The 10,888-nt window shown below is 55.1% G+C and overlaps 2 protein-coding genes across 2 annotated transcripts; one reads left to right on the top strand and one right to left on the bottom strand.

Annotated features, from left to right (window-relative positions):
- Positions 1–47: 47 nt before the first annotated feature.
- AP4B1 (adaptor related protein complex 4 subunit beta 1) lies at positions 48–6,398 on the bottom strand. Its single transcript, XM_066565131.1, has 10 exons — positions 6,162–6,398; positions 5,847–6,071; positions 5,648–5,778; positions 5,286–5,433; positions 4,665–5,161; positions 3,903–3,986; positions 2,914–3,017; positions 2,549–2,756; positions 1,766–2,050; positions 48–1,378 (listed from the first exon to the last, which is right to left on the bottom strand). Exons 1-10 carry the CDS (start codon positions 6,272–6,274, stop codon positions 903–905), a joined length of 2,271 nt encoding a protein of 756 aa, XP_066421228.1. The 5' UTR covers positions 6,275–6,398; the 3' UTR covers positions 48–902.
- A 178-nt stretch (positions 6,399–6,576) lies between these two features.
- Positions 6,577–8,327, top strand: DCLRE1B (DNA cross-link repair 1B). Its single transcript, XM_066565132.1, has 4 exons — positions 6,577–6,765; positions 6,871–7,015; positions 7,218–7,397; positions 7,486–8,327. Exons 1-4 carry the CDS (start codon positions 6,577–6,579, stop codon positions 8,325–8,327), a joined length of 1,356 nt encoding a protein of 451 aa, XP_066421229.1.
- The last annotated feature ends 2,561 nt before the right edge of the window (positions 8,328–10,888 follow it).

Below are 10,888 nucleotides of genomic sequence, written 5' to 3'. Positions count from 1 at the left end.
ACTCCATCCACAGTCCTGAGGGTTGAAGGAACAAGAAACTCCAGAAATCAGCCAAGAATGATTCACATTTTTATTAGGAAAGGCAGAAGTGTGTTCAACAGTGACAGGGTTTCAGTGAAGTGCATGGAAGGCACAGTGCCATTTGAGGGTACAATCAAGTCCTTCAAAGGAACCAAAAATTACAAGAAATCGGGCAGAAGAGGGTTAAAAGAAGCTTGTGCGCCTCACAGAGTACCCTAAAGTGGTGTTAGATCAATCTCACTGTGTACCTCACCCTCAATCAAGGAGCTGGGGGAACTTCAGAGAGGGCAATTTTCACCTCAGTAACACATTTCAATCAAAAACCCACGTCTGTCTCTTGGAACATGCTGGTTCCAGTGAGCAGGATGTCCCCTGCCTGCCCTCCTCTGGCACAGCAGAGCTCTGCTCACCCCCAAGCACAGCTACTACTGAAATCAGACAGCAAATTAAAACAAATCTAAAGGGAGCCAAGATTTTGTCTTCTCACTGCACTGCTCCTCTTAATGTGAGAGAAGTGCCAGAATCCTTGTGCCTCTGGTGTTTGGTTTTTTTAAAAATTATTTATAATTCTCAGGAAAAAACCTCTCCAAAACACAGCCCTGGATTCTGCTCAGCCCTGGTTCCATCAGTGGTGTTTGTGCCTCATGACAGCCACCACGGATGCCACCAGTCCTGTGACTCACAGCAGAGAGGGGAGGGCAGCCCCTTTACCCTGTCCTGCTCCCCAGCTGCAGCTTCCCCCACACCACCCAGGCTTTCCAGGTGAACTGCAAACTCTGCAGCTTACAACTACCAAACCAGCACTGGCTATGGCAAAAGGAGCCAGAGAAATCAACTTTTCCTGTGCTCTGAGCATGCATCCTGCTGGGAGCAGGCACCAGTCAAGACTCCAGTCCAGCCACTGCCTCCAGGACTGTCCTCAAGGCTGAGATGAAGGACTGCAGTGCCTCTGGCTTGGCTTCATTTTGCTTCACTGAGACCTGCAGCTCTGAATCTGCTGCCTGAAGCAGGAGCTCTGTGAGGAAGAGGCAGCCTGAGTCATCCTGGGCACTCAGATAAGCTTTCCAGGGCTGGGCTCCAGCTCTGCTCATGGCAATGGTCTGGATGTGCACCACACGAAGGGCTGTCTGGATGCTGTCTGCATGGACAGGCCCACACCAGGGCAGACTGAGCTGGCAGCTCGTGTCCAGGCTCAGCCAGGTCTTCTCAAACTGTTCTGCACCCAGGGAAACATCAGGAATCAAGCTTAGGCTGCCTGCATCAGGATGAGCCCTGAGGAGTTCTTTATTCCCTTCAGACACTGGAGCATCAGGATGAACCTCCAGGACTTCCTTATCCCCTTCAGAAACCAGGGATTCTGAAATGAAAGCACAAACACTTGTGAGATGCAGCTCCCAGCTCCACAGAGCCCATCTGATGGAGCAGCACTTCCTGGGCTAGCGAGTGACCAGCCACACACTGCACACCAAATTCCCAAAGCACTCTGACCTTCCTCCAAACTAACCCATGGAAGAACATCTTGGCTGCCCAGAGCAGCTGTGGCTGCCCCTGGATCCCTGGCAGTGCCCAAGGCCAGGCTGGACAGGGCTGGGAGCACCTGGGACAGTGAAAGATCCCTGCCCATGGGAAGGGGTGGAACGAGAGGAATTTCAAAGCTCTCCCCAACCCAAACCATTCTGGGATTCTGTGATCTGCTGGCAAGGGAAGAATGGCTCCCAGAGGAAGGTGAGGCAGGTTTGTTCACCTGTGTCTCTGTTCCTGGAGCCAGCAGCAGGAGAGCAGGAGTAGGAGGGTTCCACAGGCTGCTGGGCGGTGGCGAGCGCCCAGCGCTCTCTGCCATAAACTGTGGCCAGAGTGTTGAACTCCAGAGCCCAGGCATTGACAGGCTGCTTGCTCTGGTCCCCCAGGAGCCCCAGGGACGGGTCAGACTTGGGGCTGCACAGGACCCTCTTCACTTCCTCCACGCCAGCCTGCAGAAGGCGGTAGTAGAAGAGGCCACGGTCCCGCACGGCCATGTCCTGCTCCTCCTCTGGAACACAGACAGCAACCCATGGAGAATCCTGTCAGCCACACTGCCCCTGAGCACTAACACTAAATTATACACTAAATTATTAAAAACAGACTTTCAGGGACACAGTGCAAGCCTGCTTACAGGCAGACAGCCAAAGGACAAGGGGGAATGGTTTTAAACTAAAAGAGGAGAGGTTTAGATTTAATATTGGGAAGGAATTCTTCCCTGTGAGGGTGGGCAGGCCGTGGCACAGGGTGCCCAGAGAAGCTGTGGCTGCCCCTGGATCCCTGGAAGGCCAGGCTGGACAGGGAAGGTGTCCCTGCTCAGCACAGGGGGTGGAATTGGATGATCTTTAAGGTCCCTTCCACCCTGATGCCACGACTCCACACTCGGCCAGCCAGGGGCCAGGCAGCAGCCTAAGGCATGGAACCACCTGGAACCAGCCTGGACGCTGACCCAGCCTGGGGACACAGCCAGAGCAGGTCCCTGGGAGCCGTGGGGACTCGGGGAACCCACCAATGCAGAAGTAGAGCAGCCTGCCCAGCGTGTCCTGGCACTCAGCAGGCCGGGCCAGGAAGAGCCGCAGCAGCGCCGTCAGCAGCTCCATCTTCACCGCCGGGAACGACTCCGACCTCACGTTCTCCACAAAGTCCTCCAAGACATAGGGAGCGTTCGGGATCTTCTCCCCGTGGGTGCCCAGGAGCCAGACCAGTGCTTGTTTGCCCTGAGGGAACCACAGGAACACCAGCAAACAGCTGCTGTGTGCCACGTGTCGGCAGGGAATAAGCATGCTGGGAGAACAAATCTGAGCATTCCTGATTTTTGCCCCCAGTCTCAAGGCAAAGGGAAGATGGACAGTCCTTGTACACCCTCCCTCTCACCTCGCTGTCCTGGATGGTGTCCTCACAGCCTGGCAGGGCCTGGCACACGGCATCTGTGCACTGGGGACACAGCCAGGCCAGGTCCCGGAAAGCACGGACCACAGCTGCAAGGAAAACAAGTTATCAGCATCCCCCAAGAGTCATAAAAACCACTAGGGAAAAGAAAAAATCATTTCAAACCCCTCCACTCAAGGGGCTTTGCAAATCTCAGCCAGGAAGGTCAGCGCCCTGCCTGAGACTGTGATTTGAGGCACCCTCCTTCCCCATCCCATGACACTGCATTTGTCAGAGCAAAGCTGCACCAGGTCTAAAATAGAGCACTGAGACTTCAGATTGTTCCTCTGCTGGAGAGCAGCCTCTCTTCTGGCCACTGCCAGCCTTTAAAAAGCCTCTGACTCATGATGCTTCAGACACACGAGGTTAGGATGACAAATTAAAGCTGACCCCGATTCAAAATGAGGCTCGTGAACTTTAGGTCAAAACTTGAAAGGTTTTGCTGCCCACTCAGACACAAAAACAGCTCCGGAGATGGAATTCAACAGCTGAGTGCAAGCGTGTGGTTTTCAAATCAGAGAGCAAGACCAGTTAAAAGAGAACAGCAGGAACAGGAGTGATGTGAAGGTGGATCTGAGGGCAGAAGAGAAAAAAGGAAGCTTGGGCACAACTGAATCAGACTATTATGTGGGGAACAGAAATCACAGAGATTTAAAAGATCTATTAATCATCTTGGCTCTCAAACAGACAGTAAAACATCTCTGCTGAGCCCCTCACTCCCTGAGTCAGCAGGTGGCAGCCAGAAAGAAGCATGAGCACAGCTACATCCATCTCCTTTTCCACAGAGAGCAGCTCCTGCAGAAGGAACACACCTCATACCCCTCATCCCACCTGGAAAACTTCCACCTGAAAGTGCCAATTAAGCTGAAAGCCAAGTGCCTTTGAGTTTGGGATCATGAGCTCCAGCAAAGGCATAAACCAGCAGCAGTGGTTACCTGAGGTGATGTGCTCCTGCTGAAGCCCCAGAAGCTCTGTCAGAATCCCCACACACTGCTCTGTGTATGTCCTGGCAATATTGGCTGCAAGGATGCCAAAAAGACATAAAAATCAACGTTCTATCAGAGTGAAACAGGAGTCATGAACCCAGCTACTCATCATGAACTCTCTTTAAAGGAACAGTCTCCCTCCTTTCCTTGCTGACTACTATTTCTGAAAGTGTGGCCAAATGATCTTGTTCTCCACACCAGGGACATGTTCTTTTTTCTGAGGCATGCCTCAGAAGATTTCTGAACTTTCCTTAAATGTAATCCATTAAAAAAGGCATTTTATCATCCCGAACTTTCTCCTTATGAATGCTGTAATAATTCACCTATTTTTAAAGCTCACAAAACCAAAACTATCACTTTAACTCTGCCCCCATCACAACTCAAAGGACAAGCAGGTATTAGAGCTCCTCCACCCCCTGCACAGCCTCACTGAATGCTAGAAGGCTCATTAACAAGATGAAATGACACATTTTCTCTAGAGCATCTCCTCACGTGAGATTCAAGGACTTCCTGCACAACCTGAAGCAGCTCAACGCCAGGACTCCTGAAACAATCAGTGCTTCACTCTGACACAAACCACTCGTGGGCAGGCTGCTGCCTGTGCTGCTGCAGCGCAGAGCAGTGATCTGGTGCTTGCCCAGGCAGCCCTCAGCAGAGCACAGCCCCCCTGACAGGTGCAGGGCTGCAGCCAAGGCAAGGCACAGCTCTCACCTATGGCAAAGATCGCTCCCTGCGCCAGCTCCACCGACACGTCAGTGCAGTAACCCTTCAGCTCCTCCAGCACCTGCTGCACGTTCTCATCGTTCACCAGCTCACACAGCACCTCCATCTTCTGGCATTTGATGTAGTGGGGCTCCGAGTAGGAGCAGAAGAACTTTTTGTAGTGGCTGCTGAAGTGGCCGGGCAGGCTGCGGAGGATCTGGCGCACGTGGCAGAGCGCGGTGAAGCAGAGCTCCCTGCTCTCCGAGGTGCAGGCAGACAGCAGCGGGCCCTTCACCCGCACCAGCACGTCTGCCTGCACATCTGGGTACTCCCTGGCCAGCACCAGGAACAGCTTGGTGGCTGCCATCACCACGCTGGGGCTGCTGCTCTTGAGGTAGCCGTCGAGCAGGTTGAGGATGTCGAAGAGCTCGTCCTCGCTGCGGGGTTTGTAGCGCAGCAGGAAGGTGAGCACCTCGCTCTGCCCCCACTGGTCCAGGTCAGGCATCCTGCCAGGGGCACAGGGGCACCAGTCAGGGAGGGCAGGAACATCTTATGTCCCCCAGGAACTGCCTCTCTGCATAAAAAACATGAGAAGCTTCCAGCACCATCTTAGTGCCAAAGAAAGCAAACCTGTTGAGGAGATGATGGGCAATGGGTTTGTTGATGACAACACCTCCCTCCTTTTTCAAGATCTCTTCCAAGGCCCTCAGGCAGTTCACAACCACAATGGGGTCCTGGTCACGAAGCAAACTGTAGAGCTCGTTCACCAGAGCACCATCTGCAAAGCACAGAGTTCCTGCCATCAGGATCTGCTGGCACACTGCAATTTTCTCAGTCTTTCATTCATTACCCTCCACTTTCTCTCTCCTTCTGCCCTGCAGCCACGACAACACAGGGGCAGCGCAGGGACCCCAGGAGAGCCCTAAAGGCAGAATGCACATCACAAACACATCACCTGCGTGTCCCCAGCCCCACGGCCACCAGCCACTCACCCACTTCGCAGTCCCCCTGCATCTTCACCATCTTGGCACAGCCCAGCACGGCCGCCCTGCGCACGTAGGACGCCTTGTCCCGCAGCCCGTTCACCAGGGGCTGCTGCAGGTACTCCTGGATCCCGGGCATCCTGCGGGAGGCAGCCGGCCGTCAGCGGGGCACGGCGCCCGGGGACACCCCCCCCGGTCCCCGCCGCACCTGAGGCCGCACATGGTGCGCAGGGCGAGCCCCCGCACGGCCGGGCTGGGGTGCGCGCAGTCCTTGCGCAGGGAGTTCACGGCGAGCAGCGCCAGCTGCGGCTGCTGCGGGGCCTGGGCGCGCACGTAGAACGACACCAGCTTCTTCTGCACCACGTCCGGCACCGCGCCCGCCTTCACCATCTCCGGGAACAGCCCCGACACGTCGGCGCCCTGCGCCATCAGCCTGCGGCGGGGCGGGCACGGGGCTCAGCGGGGCTCGGCGCGGCCTCGCGCCCCCCGCCCGGCCCGGCCCGGCCCGGCCCGGCCGCCGTACCGGATCACGCGCAGCACGGCGCCGCGGTACCGCGCCGGGTCCGCCTGCACGTGCGGGTTCGACAGCGCCCGCCGCAGCTCCCGCTGCGCCTCCTCGCCGCCCAGGTACGGCATGGCGCCGCGCCGGTGCCGCTCCTAAGCGCCGCTCCCGGTCCCACTCCGAGTCCTAGGACCCGGTCCCGGTCCCAAATCCCGGTCCTAGGCGCAGGTCCAGGTCCCGGTTCAGGCCCCGGTCCAGGTCCCGGTCGCGCTCCGCCCGCCGGCCCCACCGCCCCGCCCACGTGACCCCGGCGCGAGTGACGCCACGCCGCCCCGCCCCGCCCCTGGCGCGCGGCCCGGTCCCGCCCCGCGCCTCCCGCGCGTGCGCGGCGCTTCCCGCCAAAACCGGGTTGAGGGGAGCGGTGTCCTCGCCCACCATGAGCGGGACGGTGCTGGACGGGACCCCCATCGCCGTGGACTTCTGGAGCCTGCGGAAGGCGGCCGGCGCTCGCCTCTTCTTCCTGTCCCATATGCACTCGGACCACACGGTGGGGCTGTCTAGCACATGGAGCCGCCCGCTGTACTGCTCCCCGCTCACCGCCCGCCTCCTGCATCACCGCCTGCAGGTAGGTGTGTCCCGCCCGCCTCTGCCCTCATCGCCTGGGCATCTCCATGTGCCTGTCCCAACCCTTGTCATCTGGCCTGCCCTGCCCTCACCTTGGCCTCTGCAGGTGCCGAAGTGCTGGATCCGGCCGCTGGAGGTGGGGCAGAGCCATGTCGTGGGTGAGGTGACGGTGACGCTGATCGACTCCAACCACTGCCCTGGCTCCGTTATGTTCCTCTTTGAGGGCACTTTTGGCACCATCCTCTACACAGGTACAGGGCAGGTTCCCACAATCACAGAGTCACAAAATGGGTTAGGTTGGAAGGGACCGCAGTGGGTCACCAACGTCTTGCTCAAGCAGGGTTATCCCAGAACACATGGCACAGAATTGTGACCAGGTGGTTTTGAAATATCCTCCATGAGGGAAACTCCACACCCTGTCTGGGCCCTGTCCTGCCATCCCTGTCCTTGCAGGAGATTTCCGCTACACGAGTGCCATGCAGGGCGAGCCGGCGCTGAGGGGCCGCCACATCGACCGCCTGTACCTGGACAACACGCACTGCCACCCCCAGCGGGCACTGCCCTCGCGGGCGCTGGCCACCCGCCAGGCCGCCCACCTCATCCGTGCCCACCCGCAGCACCACGTGGTCATCGGTGAGTGCTGCCCTCCCTCCTGCCAGCACGGCCCCAGCCAGGGCTTGCGTCCCCCTGCCCTGTCCCTGAGCTGCCGCTCCCCTGGCAGGTGTGTACACCCTGGGCAAGGAGACGCTGCTGGTGGAGCTGGCGCTGGAGTTCAGCACGTGGGTGGTGGTGAGCCCCTGGCGCCTGGAGCAGATGCGGCTGCTGGAGCTGCCCGATGTGTTCACCGCCGAGGAGGGCACGGGCTGGATCCGCGCCGTGGATGTCGCTGAGATCTGCTGGGACGCGCTGGTCACCTGGAACGCGCAGCACCCCACCATCGCCATCATCCCCACGGGCAGGCCCGTGAAGGTCACCCACCCCAACATCCACCTCGTCCCCTACTCGGATCACTCGTCCTTTGAGGAGCTGCGTGAGTTTGTGAAGTGGCTGAAACCCTGCTCCGTCATTCCCATTGTGAAGGACGACATGTGCCAGGTTTACTTTCAGGAATACCTGAGCTCTGCTCCCCAGGTACTTCCTGACTTCGGAGTCTCAAAGTCTGTGCAACAGTCTGGACATCAGCAAAGCCGAAGGAGGGGGCAGAAACCCACAAGTCTCTGGAAAAGAGCCCTGGGGAGTTCTGTGCCCCGAGGGGTTGTTTATGACTCCCCAGAGAAAAATACTGAGAAATCTGAAGTGTTTACAGATGTTAAGGTTCCTCAGCACTACTGTGAGCCAGCTCTCTGCTCAAAAGAATGCTGCACTTCTCACAGGGGTGAGAAGGAAGAGCTGAGTGGGGAACAGCTGGGAGCAGCAGGAGCTGCACCTGTTTCCAGTGAGCACCTTGCAACTGGACTTGCAGAGCAGTATTTACTCACTCCCTTACACGTCCTAAAGCAGTTTTCCTCACAGAAGTTTGATCAGCTGGTAGAAGACTTCCTTCGGAAGAAAGATACGCCCTGAAAAATTGTGTGACATTGCTGGTGCTAGTGCAGCAGGTAGCAGTGTTTCATTCTGCTTCATGCTCAGGTTTCCCATCCATTAGGAGAGAGGAGCTCAGCTCTGGGGCTCTACTTTCTTTACCTCTTTATAGAGGACAAAGAGGAAACTAGAGACAGTTTGTGGATGGTACTTCTTAAAAACTTACCTTTTTTTTTTTTTTTTTTTTTTTTTTTTTCCTCTACATCTGCTGTGTCCCCACACTGTGCTGGGCACTGTGGTCCCACTGTCTGTGTGCCTTGTGTCCGTCCACCTTTTGCAGTGACTTGCCCGTCCCCCGTTAGAAAAGTCAGTGAGAGGTTGATTCAAGCAGAGGTGCAGAGTGTGTGAACTGTTTGCAGCTGAGTAATTAGAGTAATTAATGGCTGGAATGTGATTAATGGAGCAAGGAGGGGAATCTGAGACCCTCAAAGATTCTCCTTTCTGTAAGTCTGTGATACCTCACCGATTATGAGCAGTTCATTCAGAAGTGTTACAAATGTTCTTTATTAAGGTGCTTTTTTGAAATGCTGCTAAAAGAAATGTAGAAAAAGAAGTGCCTTGAAATCCAATAATTTGTTTTCTATCTGTTAATCTACTAATACTTGCAGCTTTTGCATTCAGCCACCCAACTGCAGCTGGATGGTTCCTGCTCTCCTGAAAGTGCCATCTCAGTGCTAATTGGCAGTGCTTTTCCAGGTTTGTGGTTAGGAAAAGTAGGAATTATCTGGGCTCTTGAGTTGTAGGCTTTGCAGAGTGGGTCACTAAATTCTCTGCAGTCTTTTGCACCTCTGAATTCTGTTTGATTGCAAAGCACTCCTGGTTACTGCCAGTGTTCTGCCTTCCCTTTCTGCCTGCTCTTGTCCTGCAGTGGCAAATGGAATGGGAGATAATGGAACATCTGCCTGGTGGTGTGATTAGTCTGAGCAGCATTGTTTGCAAAGATTGTGACTGAACAGCAGAACTGGCTCTGTTAGTTAGAGGTTGGGCACTTTCCCACTCTGGATTGGCTGCAGAGCCCCGGCCTGGCACAGCTGGGAAGTGTCTGTAGTGTGACAAACCACTGGGTACCCACTGCAGCTGACCGTGCCAAACAGCACTGCCAACGTTTCAAATTGGGCCCTCACGTGGTCAGGGCAGCTGGAGTGGAAATGGTCACTGGACACTGTCCTGGAACAGCAAACCAGTTTGTTGCTCAGCTCTCTTGATCCTCCTTTTGGTACTGTCTAGGCAAAATGTTTCAGAATTTTCTGAACATAGTGTCCTACAGGGCCTTTCCAAGTGGCAGCTAGATGGGCTGAATTCCCTGAATTGAGACAGAAAAGGAAGTTTGCTCTTGGAGGGAAGCCAGGCCTTGTGAAAAGCAGAGGTGCCCCTGGATGCAGCAGTCACAAACAGGGCTGTCCAGAACAGTGAGAGTGCTGACAGCCAGAGTGGGGATGTTTGGAAAGCTGTTTGTTTGGCAAACGTGAATCCTGACTGCCAACCCTGTGCTTTCCCAGGCATGGCAATGTTTATCCCTGTTACATAAGGAGTGCCTGTCCCTGGGGCTGCTGTGGTTCTGCCTGCCAGCTGCCATGGGGACACTGGAGGTGACAAACAGTGTCCTGTGAAGCTGCAAGGGTAGCTTGAGCCTCCTGCTGTGGGCCCTGTGTCCTGCTGCTTGGAGTTTTCTGCGTGCATTATTTCCTGATCAAACTCAACTGCAGAGCTCCGGCAGGTGGGTGTGAGTGGAGACACCTGCACGTTTTGTAACATGGAAATGACAGTGCTGTGCTTGTGGAGTGCTGGCTGCTGCTGCTGCTGCCTGGGAGATGCAGGCTGTTATTTAAATATTATTGAAATTCAAGTGACTCATTTGACAGGCAGGAGAGTGAAGCACTGCCAGAACTCCCAAATTCCAGGTCCTGCTTTGAGCAGCCTCTGTGCTGCTGGGGAGGAATGCTCACCTTCTGAGTCACTGCTCCACTTGGGCATGTTGCAAATGACCTGGGAGATTTGATGTTTTGTGGCATCCAACCTTTTTTCTTTTGTTCTTATCATCTATTTATTAAAGTCAATGAGGTGGAGAACCTCCTGGCCAGCCTCTGGGCAAAAAGGAGTTGTAAATGGTAATTCTTTACAGGGGTAAATCTGAGCTTTAATCATGCACAAACAAGTGAACATTGCAGACTTCAGAGTCTGGGGATCTGCATCCCATTTCTGTGTTCTCAGTTAAAGCTGCAGAATAAAATGCTGGCTTCACTTTCTAGAGCTGAAAGGGTAATTCCTGTCACTTGAGGAGGGAATTATCCGTCATGCTGGGCCAAGGAAACCTAAAATCTCTGTGGCTTTAAAAGGCAATAGAAGCAGGAGAGACTTGGCCAACAGTTTGTTGGAGATCTTTGCCCCAGCACAGCAGGTGCACAAGGCATTTTTGTGCCAAACATTTCTTCTCTGTTAGGTGTTTAAATACTACTTTTGTGTGCTGTCCTAAAACGCTGGAAGATAAAATGGGGCCTTGTGGGGAAAATTGGAATTGCTGACTGTTGGGGCTTCTGGGCATC

The sequence above is a fragment of the Molothrus aeneus genome, chromosome 24 (genome assembly GCF_037042795.1).
Source record: "Molothrus aeneus isolate 106 chromosome 24, BPBGC_Maene_1.0, whole genome shotgun sequence".
Lineage (NCBI taxonomy): Eukaryota > Metazoa > Chordata > Aves > Passeriformes > Icteridae > Molothrus > Molothrus aeneus.
The sequence above is the reverse complement of the archived record's forward strand: the minus strand, read 5'-3'. Positions and strand labels throughout refer to the sequence as shown.